This window comes from Poromitra crassiceps (assembly GCF_964638095.1).
Source record: "Poromitra crassiceps genome assembly, chromosome: 21".
In the NCBI taxonomy this organism is placed as follows: Eukaryota; Metazoa; Chordata; class Actinopteri; order Beryciformes; family Melamphaidae; genus Poromitra; species Poromitra crassiceps.
The window spans coordinates 15015316-15034413 of NC_139638.1; the positions used below are offsets into that span (position 1 = coordinate 15015316).

A 19098-nucleotide genomic window follows, 5' to 3' on the forward strand; every position below is an offset into this window, starting at 1 on the left:
GCCATTTGTTTTTTTTGAGGTAACCAAAGGCTTTTAGTAAGAGAGTTGCCATAGCAACCAATAACCCATGGCCATGGGTTATTGGATTTATACAATGGCTGTGAACCAATCAGATTGCTTGATTTGAGAGAGCCGTTTTATAATAAGCTTTATACGAGTCTGTTGTGGCCTTCACCTTGTCAGTCTCACCGTGAGCATGGGCGCCTGGCCAATCCTGGCGCTTGACTGCTGCGTAGGCGGGCACAGGGCGTGGTTGTTGCGAATAGAAATCACGCAGATCTGACAGATAGTGCAGTCGAGCCAATCGGGGGGAGGAAGTCCATATATGGGCCATCCGGTCATGGGGCACAGGACATTATGTCATCACAGGATAACGCGATTGGCTGGCTCTGTTCAAATCTGAGCCAGCCAATCGCGTTGTCCTGCGCTGTTTGGGACCGTGTATAAAAGGTGACCGCTGACTGGGGTGGGTGGGGGGAACCAGAGAGGCTGCTGGAGAGGAGAGGAGGGGGAGAGAAGAGGAGGGGAGGGGAGAGAAGAGGAGAGAGGGGAGGAGGGGAGAGAAGAGGAGAGAAGAGGGGAGGGGAGGAGAAGAGGAGAGGAGATAGGGGAGGTAGTAATTAAATTGTTAAGTTCTCTTTCTCAGCTAACGTTACTGATACAGTGGTGAGGAAAATTAGCTAAATGTCAAGTGGCAAACTCACTAGCAATATCACTATAGCCAGACTGAGTAGGGGAGTGACCACTCAATGATTGAAATAGACCCTTTTCACAGGGGGCCATTTTGTGTCGAAAAGGCAGGGTAAACACAGGTACAAGCAAAACAGTTTACAACTTCCATGATTGGAAGTATGAAACCCTCATTAGTATTTTGCTTGTACCCGTTTACCCTGCATTTTCGACACAAAATGGCCCCCGTGTAAAGGGTCTATTTACTGTAACAAAAACAGGGGTGAAGATTTATTAAAAAACAAGTTAACATTAGTCCTGTCTTTTGTGGGGCCCAAGGCAGTACCTACCTTTGCCTAATGGTAAGAGCACCCCTGCAGATAGCTGCACAACGAATGAAGACCTGAGCAATCAATGAATAAATGGCTATTTATTCATTCATTCATGCTAAAAACACACACACACACACACACACACACATTAGATGATTGTATGAGTATGAATGCATGATGGCGCGCGGACACACCAGAATTGTCTCCATCGCGGAAGCGTCGCATCACAGAGGCAGTTTCATTTTGCCGTCCTTGTTCAGGGGAGACCGATCACACGTCATCCTTGTTCAGGGGAGAGCGATCACACGTCGCGTCCTTCTCGTGTCCCGCAGCGAGAGTTTCCGTGTCTGGTCTGTTTCTGATGCACTGCGATGGAGAAGCTTCTGGTGTGGCCCAGGCGTTACAATGACTAATGTGAAATATGACTCAAACATAAAAATTAGACGGTAATTACTTTTACAAACAAGACAATGGTCGTATATTAACCATTAGTGCCAAGAACATCCTGATTATCCCAGTATTCATTAACCCATTGATACCTGATGCAGCATTTGTGTGTGTATCCCTTTAAGACCGCAAACCGCGTCTTAAAGGGATAGACACACAAATGAGGGATATACACGCAAATGCTGCATCAGCTATCAAAGGGTTAACTTGGACAGAAATTATTTAACATGAATCTGGATCAAGAGTAGAAGAATTAGACACCACCCACTTATTTGACAGGTGCTTGGGGAGGGGGCGGGGCTTATGAAATGACTGTACCATGTGACATTTAAAAAGTGCAAGGAGGTATATGACGGGGCAACACTTACAGCCATTTTCACACGTGATTTTTAGACGAGAAAATTACTTAATAATCCAATCAAAAATGGTCCCTGAATTGCAACATTATAATATAGATTTTAAAAAAGGAGCCAAATCTAGTAAAAGTGACAACAGTAACATTCCCTTAGATTGAACTGTATGTCAAATTACATCATTCATGTTGTGCTCACATGCAATGGTTTAACACTGGACAATGCCATCTCAGAAAAAATGAATGGTTTAACACTGGACAATGCCGTCTCAGAAAAAATGGATGGTTTAACACTGGACAATGCCGTCTCAGACAAATGCCAAGTGTACAAAGTCAAGTAAAATTTGGAATGTGGTTGTGCAACTGATCAGTATCCGACTGAGGGAGATACACATTTACATAGCAACATGAATACCAGATACACATTTACATAGCAACATGAATACCAGATACACATTTACATAGCAACATGAATACCAATGGTAGAAAAAAAAAAAACGAAAGTGTACAATGTGCAAATGAATAATCTGTATGAGAGTGTGACCGTGTCCTAAGTGATAATTATGACTCTTTGCCCATCAAATCAAGATACAAACTAATCATTGAAATACTTATTTTAAACCCCTCGTTTTAAACATACAAAAATAAACTATGCCCAGCTTAGGTTAGTGATGTGCTGCTGCATAGCAGTTCTCTCCTTCCACAGGTTCCCTTTAGGAGAACAGAGACGTGTGATGCCAAAAATACTGTTCCTGTCTAGTGTTTGTTTACACTGTTAGTGCTTGGAATTGTTCACAACGAGCTCCATAAAAGTCACAGTGCACACCGTCCTCGACAAGGCACAATTTCACTTGATATACTTCTTCATTATAGCTGAAGACATCCATCTTCAAACAGCCTAAAAAGAAAAATTGAAATACATGGGAAGTGCAGTCGTTTGGCGACAGGCTCTGCCGTTTCTCAATTCTCCCCGTGGTTGGATGATAGTGTTCTACAGCAGCGTGAGGCACGCTGGAGTCCAGTGCACAGTGACCCCCTGGCTCTCCTCACAGCCAGCTGGACCAAGCAGAAGCAACACTTCACACCAGGTTGTACTCCTGCAGGTTGATATGCAGGATGTAGTCTTTGACAGCGTGGAAGACAAATCGAATGTTCTCCGTGTCCGTGGCACAGGTGAAGTGGGAGTAGACGATCTTTTTCGCGTCTGGATTCAGATCCACAAACATCTTCAGGATGAAGTCCCTCCCTGCCTTGACGTCCCGTTGGGGACCTGGAGGAAGAAGACAGAGAGGCAAAGTAAAGTGGCTGTATGAGTTTTCCCTATAGCTGTATCATCTCCTTCATGAAACAAGAACAGCAGGACTGGGACACACAATCGAATCCATTTGAACAGCCTTAGCAAATTGTATTACAGATATATCAATAACCATCGGGCGTTCGTGAAGTGTTTATTTGGCCAGGATTGTGTAGTCCAAGTGGAAAAGTTCTCTCTCACCGGCATATTCAGGGAAGTAGTCGACCAAATGTGAAAACATGATTTTCTCCTCCAGTAAGTCGATCTTGTTCAGGAACAAGATGACGGAGGATTCTTCGAACCACTTGTAGGTTATTATTGTCCGGAACAAAGCTTTGCTTTCCTCCATTCGATTCTTGGGAGAGAAACACAGAAGCACAAACATCTCAGGAGATCAGCACAAACACACACACACACACACACACACACACACACACACACATCAGCTCAGCACTGTGCGTGTGTGTCTATGCAAATCCTGTGGGCTGCAGTCTCATCGAGCCGACAACCACCTCCACAGAGAGGTGTGCACTGCTGAATACAGCGACTAAAGAGCTCCCCCTGCAGGCGAGCAACCCACACTGCCACAAAACAGGGTCAAGTTCAGGCCTATCGATGCGAGTAGAGAATAGAGATAAGCTCATATAGAGATAGAGAGAGGGGTAGAGAGAGGCAGACGGAGCATGAAAAGAGAGAGAGAGAGAATCCAGGTTTAGTGTTGGGCTCTATCTAGGTCATCATCTTCACATAACAGGTTTGGACTTATTCAACAGCAGCATCACTGGAACAATGTCTCATTGTGTCGCTCCAGATGACTACTTGATGATCCGTCACTGAACGTCCACATTGTGACGTGTAGAGAGGAAGTGCACAGATTCAGTCTCTGGGGAATTCTTCTGGACTGAATCCATTGATAGGGGCAAATTAGGGGTAAATTCAACATTTTGTGGACAGCTCACCTCGTTGATGGACTCCACAAGGACCTGGTCGTACTCGCTGAGGGCCACCAGGAACATGATGGAGGTGACCTTCTCAAAGCAGTGGATCCACTTCCTCCGCTCTGAGCGCTGACCGCCCACATCCACCATCCTGCAAGCAGAGAGCGTTTCAGTGAGGAGCACCATTACGTTACCCATCATCCACAGAGAGCTGTATTGTCTGTATTATTATTACTATCTTTTCATTGCATAATTATGTGTGCTAAGGGTTTAAAACATTGAACACTTTTATTACACTGTCATGACAACTAAAATGCAATGAACACATGTGCGATATTTGCCATCAAGCAAGTTTGTTTTCAGAGCATGTGTTTTTATTGCTACCCTTAAAATTAATTGAACGCAGCGAATGAAACTAGAAATGGCCAGAATAAGAAAGACACCATCGTTAAGGGACATGAACTACAACCGTGTGAAGTAAAACAGATGTCATCCACATTATCACATTATACTACTAATGCAGAGCAAGGAAATCTGTTATTACATGGTCAAGAACATAAAACCTCCAATAACTGGATTTAAGACTTTTTTTTTTTAAGACCTCATTTTCAATCATTCCTTTTAAGATGTTTTCAGACCCACGGACACCCTACTTCCTAGACACAGACGAAGATCAGTGAAGCGCACAAGAGAGAAAATCTGCCATACACATTTACACACACACACACACACATATATATGTATATACTGTATCAGTAAGAAGGCAGCCAATAGGATAGCGAAGACATAAGACAGACGCGTCCTATACAGCTGAAAACAGCTACACACATATTATGATCAGTGTGTCAGATGGGACAGTACAGGTGTCTGAAGCTACACACATAATGTGATCAGTGTGTCAGATGGGACAGTACAGGTGTCTGAAGCTACACACATAATGTGATCAGTGTGTCAGATGGGACAGTACAGGTGTCTGAAGCTACACACATAATGTGATCAGTGTGTCAGATGGGACAGTACAGGTGTCTGAAGCTACACACATATTGTGATCAGTGTGTCAGATGGGACAGTACAGGTGTCTGAAGCTACACACATATTGTGATCAGTGTGTCAGATGGGACAGTACAGGTGTCTGAAGCTACACACATATTGTGATCAGTGTGTCAGATGGGACAGTACAGGTGTCTGAAGCTACACACATATTGTGATCAGTGTGTCAGATGGGACAGTACAGGTGTCTGAAGCTACACACATAATGTGATCAGTGTGTCAGATGGGACAGTACAGGTGTCTGAAGCTACACACATTATGTGATCAGTGTGTCAGATGGGACAGTACAGGTGTCTGAAGCTACACACATGTGATCAGTGTGTCAGATGGGACAGTACAGGTGTCTGAAGCTACACACAATGTGATCAGTGTGTCAGATGGGACAGTACAGGTGTCTGAAGCTACACACATATTGTGATCAGTGTGTAAGATGGGACAGTACAGGTGTCTGAAGCTACACACATAATGTGATCAGTGTGTCAGATGGGACAGTACAGGTGTCTGAAGCTACACACATATTATGATCAGTGTGTCAGATGGGACAGTACAGGTGTCTGAAGCTACACACATATTGTGATCAGTGTGTCAGATGGGACAGTACAGGTGTCTGAAGCTACACACATAATGTGATCAGTGTGTCAGATGGGACAGTACAGGTGTCTGAAGCTACACACATAATATGATCAGTGTGTCAGATGGGACAGTACAGGTGTCTGAAGCTACACACATAATGTGATCAGTGTGTCAGATGGGACAGTACAGGTGTCTGAAGCTACACACATATTGTGATCAGTGTGTCAGATGGGACAGTACAGGTGTCTGAAGCTACACACATATTGTGATCAGTGTGTCAGATGGGACAGTACAGGTGTCTGAAGCTACACACATATTATGATCAGTGTGTCAGATGGGACAGTACAGGTGTCTGAAGCTACACACATAATGTGATCAGTGTGTCAGATGGGACAGTACAGGTGTCTGAAGCTACACACATAATGTGATCAGTGTGTCAGATGGGACAGTACAGGTGTCTGAAGCTACACACATATTGTGATCAGTGTGTCAGATGGGACAGTACAGGTGTCTGAAGCTACACACATATTGTGATCAGTGTGTCAGATGGGACAGTACAGGTGTCTGAAGCTACACACATATTGTGATCAGTGTGTCAGATGGGACAGTACAGGTGTCTGAAGCTACACACATAATGTGATCAGTGTGTCAGATGGGACAGTACAGGTGTCTGAAGCTACACACATTGTGATCAGTGTGTCAGATGGGACAGTACAGGTGTCTGAAGCTACACACATAATGTGATCAGTGTCAGATGGGACAGTACAGGTGTCTGAAGCTACACACATATTGTGATCAGTGTGTCAGATGGGACAGTACAGGTGTCTGAAGCTACACACATATTGTGATCAGTGTGTAAGATGGGACAGTACAGGTGTCTGAAGGAGCACATAATGTGATCAGTGTGTCAGATGGGACAGTACAGGTGTCTGAAGCTACACACATATTGTGATCAGTGTGTCAGATGGGACAGTACAGGTGTCTGAAGCTACACACATAATGTGATCAGTGTGTCAGATGGGACAGTACAGGTGTCTGAAGCTACACACATATTGTGATCAGTGTGTCAGATGGGACAGTACAGGTGTCTGAAGCTACACACATATTGTGATCAGTGTGTCAGATGGGACAGTACAGGTGTCTGAAGCTACACACATATTGTGATCAGTGTGTCAGATGGGACAGTACAGGTGTCTGAAGCTACACACATATTGTGATCAGTGTGTCAGATGGGACAGTACAGGTGTCTGAAGGAGCACATAATGTGATCAGTGTGTCAGATGGGACAGTACAGGTGTCTGAAGCTACACACATATTGTGATCAGTGTGTCAGATGGGACAGTACAGGTGTCTGAAGCTACACACATATTGTGATCAGTGTGTCAGATGGGACAGTACAGGTGTCTGAAGGAGCACACTTATTGTGATCAGTGTGTCAGATGGGACAGTACAGGTGTCTGAAGCTACACACATATTGTGATCAGTGTGTCAGATGGGACAGTACAGGTGTCTGAAGCTACACACATATTGTGATCAGTGTGTCAGATGGGACAGTACAGGTGTCTGAAGCTAAACACATAATGTGATCAGTGTGTCAGATGGGACAGTACAGGTGTCTGAAGCTACACACATATTGTGATCAGTGTGTCAGATGGGACAGTACAGGTGTCTGAAGCTACACACATATTGTGATCAGTGTGTCAGATGGGACAGTACAGGTGTCTGAAGCTACACACATAATGTGATCAGTGTGTCAGATGGGACAGTACAGGTGTCTGAAGCTACACACATAATGTGATCAGTGTGTCAGATGGGACAGTACAGGTGTCTGAAGCTACACACATATTGTGATCAGTGTGTCAGATGGGACAGTACAGGTGTCTGAAGCTACACACATATTGTGATCAGTGTGTCAGATGGGACAGTACAGGTGTCTGAAGCTACACACATATTGTGATCAGTGTGTCAGATGGGACAGTACAGGTGTCTGAAGCTACACACATATTGTGATCAGTGTGTCAGATGGGACAGTACAGGTGTCTGAAGCTACACACATATTGTGATCAGTGTGTCAGATGGGACAGTACAGGTGTCTGAAGCTACACACATAATGTGATCAGTGTGTCAGATGGGACAGTACAGGTGTCTGAAGCTACACACATAATGTGATCAGTGTGTCAGATGGGACAGTACAGGTGTCTGAAGCTACACACATATTGTGATCAGTGTGTCAGATGGGACAGTACAGGTGTCTGAAGCTACACACATATTGTGATCAGTGTGTCAGATGGGACAGTACAGGTGTCTGAAGCTACACACATAATGTGATCAGTGTGTCAGATGGGACAGTACAGGTGTCTGAAGCTACACACATATTGTGATCAGTGTGTCAGATGGGACAGTACAGGTGTCTGAAGCTACACACATATTGTGATCAGTGTGTCAGATGGGACAGTACAGGTGTCTGAAGCTACACACATATTGTGATCAGTGTGTCAGATGGGACAGTACAGGTGTCTGAAGCTACACACATATTGTGATCAGTGTGTCAGATGGGACAGTACAGGTGTCTGAAGCTAAACACATATTGTGATCAGTGTGTCAGATGGGACAGTACAGGTGTCTGAAGCTACACACATAAAGTGATCAGTGTGTCAGATGGGACAGTACAGGTGTCTGAAGCTACACACATAAAGTGATCAGTGTGTCAGATGGGACAGTACAGGTGTCTGAAGCTACACACATAATGTGATCAGTGTGTCAGATGGGACAGTACAGGTGTCTGAAGGAGCACATATTGTGATCAGTGTGTCAGATGGGACAGTACAGGTGTCTGAAGCTACACACATATTGTGATCAGTGTGTCAGATGGGACAGTACAGGTGTCTGAAGGAGCTCACCTGAAGACCACATTCTGGAGGTCAAAGGGGTACTCTATAATACCTGTTGTGGGAACCCTGACTCTCAGCACATCCTGCTGCGTCGGCACATAAGAAGCATCGGCAATGCGGTCCAAGGCATTCAGATAGCTACAAGCAGGAAGAGGAAACAAGATGAAGAACAACAGTACAGAACCTGGGGAGGGACGGAGGGACTTTTATTGTGAAATATCAAAAGTCACATATGTTTCCATTTGAGCCGCTTCAGTGTAATTAATGCCATGGACAGCATTTAAATAAGTGTTCTTAGACTCCAGTGTTCTTACACTCCAGTGTCAACAATCTGAAATGGAATAAACGCTGTCCCCTCACCTGATCGTCCTGATTGGATGAAGCAGGAAACTGGCATTGGAGACAGTGGAAACTATTTGGCAAAGCCCGATGAGTTATTAGTCTGTTTACACTCACTATTTGGTGGAGTCTGACAGCTGGTATTCCCTCTTCCGATGGTAACATTCCTGAATGCCCGGGTCGTTCCACAGACTCTTGATGGCGTCCACATATGGGTTGCTTAATGTTGTGACTTTCTCCACGTCCACCTCGCAGACAGTACTCGCACAGGCCTGAGCAACAAGAGGAAGAAGACACAGACAGATCAGAGACTATGACTCACATGTATTCTTACTTTAAAATCTATGTAACTAGAACGACCGCAACGCGGACTTATGCCTCTGCCATTAGTTCATTCTTGAGTCCAAATCGCCATTTGAGGCAAATTGGAAGAAATTCCGTCAAAGCGCTCCTGTGATGTTGCGTTACAGAGCTTGGAAATTGGGTGTGTGAGGTTACAGTGACCTTGAACTTTGACCACCAAAATGTAATCAGTTCATCCTTGAGGCCAAGTTAATGTTTGAGGCAAATTTGATGAAATTCCGTCAAGGCATTCCTGAGATATGGCGTTAACAAGCTTGAAAATGGCGTTGGAGAGGTCACAGTGACCTTGACCTTTGACCACGAAAATCTAATCAGTTCATCCTTGATTCCAAGTCGATGTTTGAGGCAAATTTGATGAAATTCCATCAAGGCGTTCCTCAGATATCGCGTTAACGAACGGACATACGTACGTACGGACGGACAACCCGGATCCATAATGCCTCCGGTCTGGCTATCGCCGGCGGAGGCATAAAAATCCATGCAGCACTGTCACAGACTATGAATGACATTGGTGTTAATATTTGCTGTGCTATCTAGGGTGAGCACCCGTCATTAAATGTTATTGGGGATGTTATTGGCTGTGCTATCTAGGGTGAGCACCCATCATTAAATGTTATTGGGGATGTTATTGGCTGTGCTATCTAGGGTGAGCACCCATCATTAAATGTTATTGGGGATGTTATTGGCTGTGCTATCTAGGGTGAGCACCTGTCATTAAATGTTATTGGGGATGTTATTGGCTGTGCTATCTAGGGTGAGCACCCATCATTAAATGTTATTGGGGATGTTATTGGCTGTGCTATCTAGGGTGAGCACACGTCATTAAATGTTATTGGGGATGTTATTGGCTGTGCTATCTAGGGTGAGCACACGTCATTAAATGTTATTGGGGATGTTATTGGCTGTGCTATCTAGGGTGAGCACCCATCATTAAATGTTATTGGGGATGTTATTGGCTGTGCTATCTAGGGTGAGCACACGTCATTAAATGTTATTGGGGATGTTATTGGCTGTGCTATCTAGGGTGAGCACCCATCATTAAATGTTATTGGGGATGTTATTGGCTGTGCTATCTAGGGTGAGCACCTGTCATTAAATGTTATTGGGGATGTTATTGGCCATCCCAAGTGGGCGCCTCCCATCACGTGTGTTTAATTGGATTATAGCAGGTTCGGGCCAGAACCACCATAGGCCCTATTCACAGCAACCGTTTTGGAGGTGGTAAAGCAGGAAGTAAAACAGATGTAACCAATCATATTAACGAGGGCCCTGGCACTGGAACACCTAAATGGAACGGAACCATCATTTAATGGCATTGGTTACACCTGCTTTACTACCTCAAAACGGTTGCTGTGTGTGTATATAGGACCACCTCCATCCACACCTGCTTTCAACCCTGAGAAGACCCACACTCATCTACACTACCCTTACTACTGCTGACCAATGTCCACCAGAGGAGGTACGGCTCAGACTCCGCCCACGTTCATAGACAATCTCAACAACAATGGCTGACTGGCTTGGAACAGCCTGCAGCCTGCAGAAGAGGTGGATGTGTCTACAATCAGCAGCAATTAACTTCCACAGAGACAGAGAGTAGCACTTTCCAGCCGTGCTGCTGTCCCACCTCAGCTGTTCATTAAAAGTATGGAGGCTTTTTCCTCTCATGTCTTCCCATGGCACAGCCAGCTCCACACAGTAAACACACCTTCATATGTCTTCCCATGGCACAGCCAGCTCCACACAGTAAACACACCTTCATATGTCTTCCCATGGCACAGCCAGCTCCACACAGTAAACACACTTTCATATGTCTTCCCATGGCACAGCCAGCTCCACACAGTAAACACACCTTCATATGTCTTCCCATGGCACAGCCAGCTCCACACAGTAAACACACCTTCATATGTCTTCCCATGGCACAGCCAGCTCCACACAGTAACCACACCATGGCACAGCCAGCTCCACACAGTAAACACACCTTCATATGTCTTACCATGGCACAGCCAGCTCCACACAGTAACCACACCATGGCACAGCCAGCTCCACACAGTAAACACACCATGGCACAGCCAGCTCCACACAGTAAACACACCATGGCACAGCCAGCTCCACACAGTAAACACACCATGGCACAGCCAGCTCCACACAGTAAACACACCATGGCACAGTCAGCTCCACACAGTAAACACACCATGGCACAGCCAGCTCCACACAGTAAACACACCATGGCACAGCCAGCTCCACACAGTAAACACACCATGGCACAGCCAGCTCCACACAGTAAACACACCTACATGGCACAGCCAGCTCCACACAGTAAACACACCATGGCACAGCCAGCTCCACACAGTAAACACACCTCCATGGCACAGCCAGCTCCACACAGTAAACACACCATGGCACAGCCAGCTCCACACAGTAAACACCCCTCCATGGCACAGCCAGCTCCACACAGTAAACACACCTACATGGCACAGCCAGCTCCACACAGTAAACACACCATGGCACAGCCAGCTCCACACAGTAAACACACCATGGCACAGCCAGCTCCACACAGTAAACACACCATGGCACAGTCAGCTCCACACAGTAAACACACCATGGCACAGCCAGCTCCACACAGTAAACACACCATGGCACAGCCAGCTCCACACAGTAAACACACCATGGCACAGTCAGCTCCACACAGTAAACACACCATGGCACAGCCAGCTCCACACAGTAAACACACCATGGCACAGCCAGCTCCACACAGTAAACACACCATGGCACAGTCAGCTCCACACAGTAAACACACCATGGCACAGCCAGCTCCACACAGTAAACACACCATGGCACAGCCAGCTCCACACAGTAACCACACCATGGCACAGCCAGCTCCACACAGTAAACACACCATGGCACAGCCAGCTCCACACAGTAAACACACCATGGCACAGCCAGCTCCACACAGTAAACACACCATGGCACAGCCAGCTCCACACAGTAAACACACCATGGCACAGCCAGCTCCACACAGTAAACACACCATGGCACAGCCAGCTCCACACAGTAAACACACCATGGCACAGCCAGCTCCACACAGTAAACACACCATGGCACAGTCAGCTCCACACAGTAAACACACCATGGCACAGTCAGCTCCACACAGTAAACACACCATGGCACAGCCAGCTCCACACAGTAAACACACCATGGCACAGTCAGCTCCACACAGTAAACACACCATGGCACAGTCAGCTCCACACAGTAAACACACCATGGCACAGCCAGCTCCACACAGTAAACACACCATGGCACAGTCAGCTCCACACAGTAAACACACCATGGCACAGCCAGCTCCACACAGTAAACACACCATGGCACAGTCAGCTCCACACAGTAAACACACCATGGCACAGTCAGCTCCACACAGTAAACACACCTCTGAGTCTTCAAACACAAGAGCAGATCAAGCTGTAAAGTCTGCTTCTGATGATCACTGCTGAGACTATAAACTGCTGGATTGTTGTTTGCTTGGAATTCCCCAATCGCTAAACTGCCCTAACTTCCTGCTCCAGAATATTCCTGACTGACGACTTCAGTTTCATATTGGACAAAGGCAGTTTGATGTACAGGTAGTTCGGTAACCCTTTATTTTACAGGTACCCTAGTTACATATGAACTATTTGTAATTACACATGAACACCAAATGTAATTACACAGTAATTACCAATAGTTCTAAATGACGTTCATATGTAGTTACATTGTAACGGACCTGTAAAATGGAGTGAGTCTGTTCAACTGTAGTTCATATGTAGTTACATGTTACCGGACCTGTAAAGTGGAGTGAGTCTATTCAACTGTAGTTCATATGTAGTTACATGGTACTGGACCTGTAAAGTGGAGTGAGTCTGTTCAACTGTAGTTCATATGTAGTTACATTGTAACAGACCTGTAAAGTGGAGTGAGTCTTTTCAACTGTAGGTCATATGTAGTTACATGGTACCGGACCTGTAAAATGGAGTGAGTCTTTTCAACTGTAGGTCATATGTAGTTACATGGTACCGGACCTGTAAAGTGGAGTGAGTCTTTTCAACTGTAGTTCATATGTAGTTACATGGTACCGGACCTGTAAAGTGGAGTGAGTCTTTTCAACTGTAGGTCATATGTAGTTACATGGTAGCGGACCTGTAAAGTGGAGTGAGTCTTTTCAACTGTAGGTCATATGTAGTTACATGGTACCGGACCTGTAAAGTGGAGTGAGTCTTTTCAACTGTAGTTCATATGTAGTTACATGGTACCGGACCTGTAAAATGGAGTGAGTCTATTTAACTGTAGGTCATATGTAGTTACATGGTAACAGACCTGTAAAGTGGAGTGAGACTATTTAACTGTAGTTCATATGTAGTTACATGGTAACAGACCTGTAAAGTGGAGTGAGACTATTTAACTGTAGTTCATATGTAGTTACATGGCACCGGACCTGTAAAGAAGCTCTGGCCTGGGACAGAGATTGCTAAAACCCAGTGGTGGATTCGAACCACTGAACTTCTGATTGCAAAGCAGGCGGCTTTAACCACTCAGCCACGAGGGCTTTCCAACTTCCTTAGTGGAGTTTGAGAGGATAACTGTATGTCAGTCAGATGTAGTTGCCACTTCCTAGCTTTGTTATTATAAACAGACAGTCGAGACATGTTATTGTATACCTTGTCACGTGTTACTTTTAGCCCTGGAGCTATGTTCAAATTAGAATCAAAAGATGCCAGTTCCCTTCTTTTCAAAAGCCCCTTGACCAATTCACTTGTAGCAGCCAATTCTCCTCACTGCTCTGTTGTTGCTGCCTGACCTTTCTGACCTCCAGACCCTGCTGTGTTTTACTCCTAACCTCCTGACCTCCAGACCTTGCTGTGTTTCACTCCTAACCTCCTGACCTTTCTGACCTCCAGACCCTGCTGTGTTTTACTCCTAACCTCCTGACCTCTCTGACCTCCAGACCCTGCTGTGTTTCACTCCTAACCTCCTGACCTCTGACCTCCAGACCCTGCTGTGTTTTACTCCTAACCTCCTGACCTCTCTGCCCTCCAGACCCTGCTGTGTTTTACTCCTAACCTCCTGACCTCTCTGACCTCCAGACCCTGCTGTGTTTTACTCCTAACCTCCTGACCTCTGACCTCCAGACCCTGCTGTGTTTTACTCCTAACCTCCTGACCTCTCTGCCCTCCAGACCCTGCTGTGTTTTACTCCTAACCTCCTGACCTCTCTGCCCTCCAGACCCTGCTGTGTTTTACTCCTAACCTCCTGACCTCTCTGCCCTCCAGACCCTGCTGTGTTGTACTCCTCATGTCCCCTCCTGACCTCTGACCTCCAGACCCTGCTGTGTTTTACTCCTAACCTCCTGACCTCTCTGCCCTCCAGACCCTGCTGTGTTTTACTCCTAACCTCCTGACCTCTCTGCCCTCCAGACCCTGCTGTGTTTTACTCCTAACCTCCTGACCTCTCTGCCCTCCAGACCCTGCTGTGTTTTACTCCTAACCTCCTGACCTCTCTGCCCTCCAGACCCTGCTGTGTTTTACTCCTAACCTCCTGACCTCTCTGCCCTCCAGACCCTGCTGTGTTTTACTCCTAACCTCCTGACCTCTGCCCTCCAGACCCTGCTGTGTTTCACTCCTCATGTCCCCTCCGTGGCCACATTCTGCTGGCATCGTGTGATGCTGTCTGTCACTGGAGCGTCTCTGCAGCTTCACTTTAACTTCTGTTCTTCTGACTCCAGCTTTTCCTTCAGCTCAGCTTCTCGGGCTGTGAGCCCACATGCTGAGTCAGCGTAAAGGGGTCTGAGGAGCACCATGATGGCCCCAGTGGGACGTGTCTCCTCCCATCATCTGTGTTGTCACAGAAGAGCAGGAAAAACACGGTGTTGGCTTCAGTCTCTCGGCGCTACACTGTACCTGCAACTTCCAACGGGTGTCAGCACATTTTGAGCCAGTTCATTCCTCTGATTAATCTGCTCCTGCTGCTGGGATGAAGGGGATGGATTTCTGGATGATTAATAAAGGCCCGGACACATCGGGCCGATGGAGAAGAACGAGCGGCGACGAAGGCTTAAAGTTGCGTTTGAAAAAAATCGCAAAGACTACAGCCGACGACGGTCAACGCAGACAAGATGACTAGGGGTGCATCCTAGATAGGAAGGGGTACACGCACGGGCCGACCCAGGTGGCCCGCCCGTGTTATTTGGACCATATAATGATAATACAATTATCTCAACCTTAAAAGGTTACATGTAGGTGCCAAAAAGCCATAAATTCACATGAAAGAACAAAGAAAAACAACAATTAAAATTCAAGTTTAAACAGTAAGTGTGCAGCTGCAGCATTTATATAAAAAAAACAAAAAAAAAACGTTTTTTCTTTTTCTTTTTTACCACTCTTTTCAACTGAGCATGCAGACAATTAAAATAAGGGTGCAATGCGTGCTTTTGCACCCCTGTAAAACCGGGCCTGGGTCAACGAGCACGTACGGTACGCTGTGCGCCTGCGTGAAACCTACAGGACTGTGGATATACACAAACCAAACACATGAAACAAAGCAGTGTTTGCCTACCACTTTCAAACCACGCAGCTCGCTCACCAATCAGGCGGTTTCGTAATATTAGCTACTTCTAATCGAGAATATGTCTGATAAGAAAAGTTGCTAATGGCGTTGGCTGGCTGGCGTTGTCGTCAGCCCTCGCCTGGTCTTTTGCTTGTGGAAGAAGAAAGGATGAGGCGGAAGGAGAAACCGCACGAAACGGGTGATATCGTGCAGCGACAGCCCTCGGGGGCTTTCCCGAAGGCCACGTTGTCGTGCAAATATTAACCAGCTGAGCAGCCAATCAGAGTGAGTGATTTATCTCGCCGGCTGAGCAGCCAATCAGAGTGAGTGATATATCTCGCCGGTGCACGACATCGCAAAAGACTACAGCCCAGACGCTCACCAACAGCCCAGACATCTCCAACAGCCGACCGTCGGCTTGTTGTGTCCTGCGGCTTGACTTCTTCCTACATTTTTCACGAGGCTGGCTGCCCACAGCGCACATTGAGAAGACATGACATCACTTTCTTGGCAGTGGCAACGCAAAACTAAACACTGGTGCAAACGATCACAAGGCATCGCTTCTCGTCACAGACGGTAAGCCCTGTTGCACAGAGTGTGTGTGACGTGTGTGTGTGGTTACCTGGTTGTGTTCAAACTTGTAGGGGATCTGCAGCGTGCTCATGGCGTGGACCATGGCCTGCACGGCGGTGAAGATGTTCTGGTAGACGAGCATGGTGAAGCCTCGCTTGTCCTCCTCAGAGTAGCCAGAGCCGTGGATGATCCTCATCTGCTTGATGAAAGTGCTCTTCCCACTCTCACCAGTCCCTGGCATGTGACACACACACACGTTTAGTGTAATACACACCTACTGACACACACAATAATTCATGTACCTGTGTGTGTCTGTGTGTGCGTGCGTGTGTGTGTGTGTGTGCGTGTGCGTGTGTGTGTGTGTGTGTGTGTGTGCGCGTGCGTCTACTAGTACTTTCGTGTTAAACCCAAAAACATGTAGCCTCAGTCTTGTCCAATTTTGGACATAATTTGTCAAGGTTTTGTTCTTGCTCTTTGGTCTCAAATTTCTCAGAGTGCTTTTCTTTCGTGTAGGTTTTGTTTTTACATATTTTTAAAGTAACCTGTGTTTGAAAGTAACCTGTGTATGTTTAGACACTCAGTGTAAATGATAATAAAAAAATAAGTGAAAATAAAAGAATGCCATTAAGTCCTAACGCCCAGGACACACTAACACGATTTAGGCCGTTTTAAAGGATTTGTGCACGACCCATTTTTAGTTTTTTGTTCAAAGTGTGTCTAGGTTGCTCGGTGGTCGCCTCAACTAGATATATTGACTTTTGAACCTAACAGGGTGGTGATCTACTTACTGAAGAGTCAATCATTTCACAAATAGCCATGTCCAAGGCAGGCAAGCGTTCATGCTGTTTTGGTCATAACATATTCATGCTTTGTTTCCCTGACATTTCAATAATAAACCCTGTCTGGTAGGACCTACTGTAGGTATTACTATAGGATTTTCTGCGATATAGTTTGACCAAGTACGTAACGCTATATAAGCTACACATTATTCCTGTAGCTTAATATTAGCACCTATGAAATAGTTATTTTGGTTGAGAAACAAGTCCAATTGGTTTAGTATGTATATATATTGCCTCCACATCCAACTGAACTGAAAATGAATTTTCCATTTCCCAAAATGCCTTATGGTGGCTGAATATATATGATGAAGTTGATATAAACAAGAGTGTGTTTGTCGCTTTTTACCCAGCAAGAGGAGCTTGAATTCCCGTCGGGAGTCCTTCTTGTCCCGACGCAGCTGCCTCTCGATCTCGTGGTTGATCCTGCGAGCCTCCTTGCCCTCCTCGCTGAGGCAGCAGGCCCCCACGGAGCCCAGAGTCATCCCTCCTGTGACCTGTGACCTGTCCCCGACAACACTTCACCTTCTGGGGGGGCGAGGTGAGGTGACGCCACGGGCCTGTGACCAAGCACACAGTAATGCTATAGGAAATAGCACAGACAAATAGGCCTGCCTGCCTATCTATCGGCCAGGCATATATATAGCCTACATAACGTGTAGCGTGTAACGGGTCAATAATTATGTTGGCAATAGTAAGGTTTGAAGGAGCTCAAGTCTCCTCAACAGCCATTATTATTACCTTGATATGTTCCTGAAACTTTGTGCAACAAGTAAAAGACTGCAACTTAAGCAGCAGCGAGTCTTTACTTTACCTCTGGACGGTGGCGGTGCTGGTTGAGTTCAGTCCGGGCGTGGTGGCCTGAATATGGCGGAGTTTTTACTTAATAGCGCTTCTTCCAAAAGCGAACAACAAAAAGGCGAAAGTCATTGTCCGAGGTTAATGAAAAGCTGACATGACACGGACTTAATTCGTCTTCTTCACCCTGTCTGTCGGTGTCCAGTTGGCGTTGTTGTTGTCCCGTCTGTGACCAGCAGCAGCACCGTGGTGTCCCGCTGCCTGCTGCCCGCCTGCCTGGCTGTGTGTCCGGGCTGAACACAAAGCATGTGACGGAGCGGAGTGGAGGGCAGTGCTCTGATGGAGGGCAGTGCTCTGATGGGAAAGGCTCGTCCACTGGATTACATTACATACATAGCAACTCATTTCCGGTGGTAAACAGAAACCACGGATACATGTGAGAACACTGTAGTTATAACCGGATATAAGCAAAAGCAGGAAACGTTCAGATTTGTTGAGCCTGTCATTTATAGAATAAGAATATGAGCATGACCAGGGTTGGGGATTGGGAAGGTTACTTTAAAATGCAATCCAATAATAATGAGCTGTTAAAAAATTTAATCCGTAACGTAAATCCCAAGTATCACATTATGCTGTTGTGCAACTGGCTTCAGACTTATTTCACAAACTGCCGGGTTGAACCAGAGTGCTGTGTGAGGCAACTGTTGTCAGCCATAATTCACTGATGACATCACAATTGCTCAAGTGACATCACTGATGACAGTCTATATTAACATCCCTGCTGTCACTGATAATGTCACAACGTATATGCCATCACTGATGTCACAATGTCTATGACATCAGTCACCACTGGCCCACTCAACGATTGTGGTGCATGACATCATATCAGTGGGTATGACATCAGTCACCAGTGCCACCACTCAACGATGTCATTGCTCTGGCCACAATTTTATGAATGTGGGGCATGACATCACTCGACGATGTGCCGCTGCGCAATCCATTTCTCTCTGCAACGGGTTGAAACTTCACATGAAGGAAGTGACAGAGCAGGTTTTTCAATTTTCCCTAAT

At 46.1% G+C, this 19098-nt stretch overlaps 1 protein-coding gene across 1 annotated transcript; it reads right to left on the reverse strand.

Moving 5' to 3' along the window:
• Positions 1-1132: 1132 nt before the first annotated feature.
• LOC310795784 (guanine nucleotide-binding protein G(q) subunit alpha-like) lies at positions 1133-18372 on the reverse strand. The gene is made up of 8 exons (XM_083657857.1): positions 18045-18372; positions 17580-17790; positions 16444-16628; positions 9003-9157; positions 8556-8684; positions 4054-4183; positions 3296-3449; positions 1133-3070 (listed from the first exon to the last, which is right to left on the reverse strand). The coding sequence occupies exons 2-8, from the start codon at positions 17713-17715 to the stop codon at positions 2880-2882; spliced, it is 1080 nt and encodes a 359-aa protein (XP_083513983.1). The 5' UTR covers positions 17716-17790; positions 18045-18372; the 3' UTR covers positions 1133-2879.
• Between the last annotated feature and the right edge of the window lie 726 nt (positions 18373-19098).

Coding starts and splice junctions, on each gene's coding strand:
- LOC310795784 (XM_083657857.1), bottom strand. CDS start 17,715: ATGACTCTGGGCTCCGTGGGGGCCTGCTGCCTCAGCGAGGAGGGCAAG. Junction 8,685..9,002: donor CTGTCAGACTCCACCAAATA/GTGAGTGTAAAC, acceptor TCCTGCTTGTAG/CTATCTGAATGCCTTGGACC. Junction 3,071..3,295: donor CTACTTCCCTGAATATGCCG/GTGAGAGAGAAC, acceptor TTCTTCCTCCAG/GTCCCCAACGGGACGTCAAG.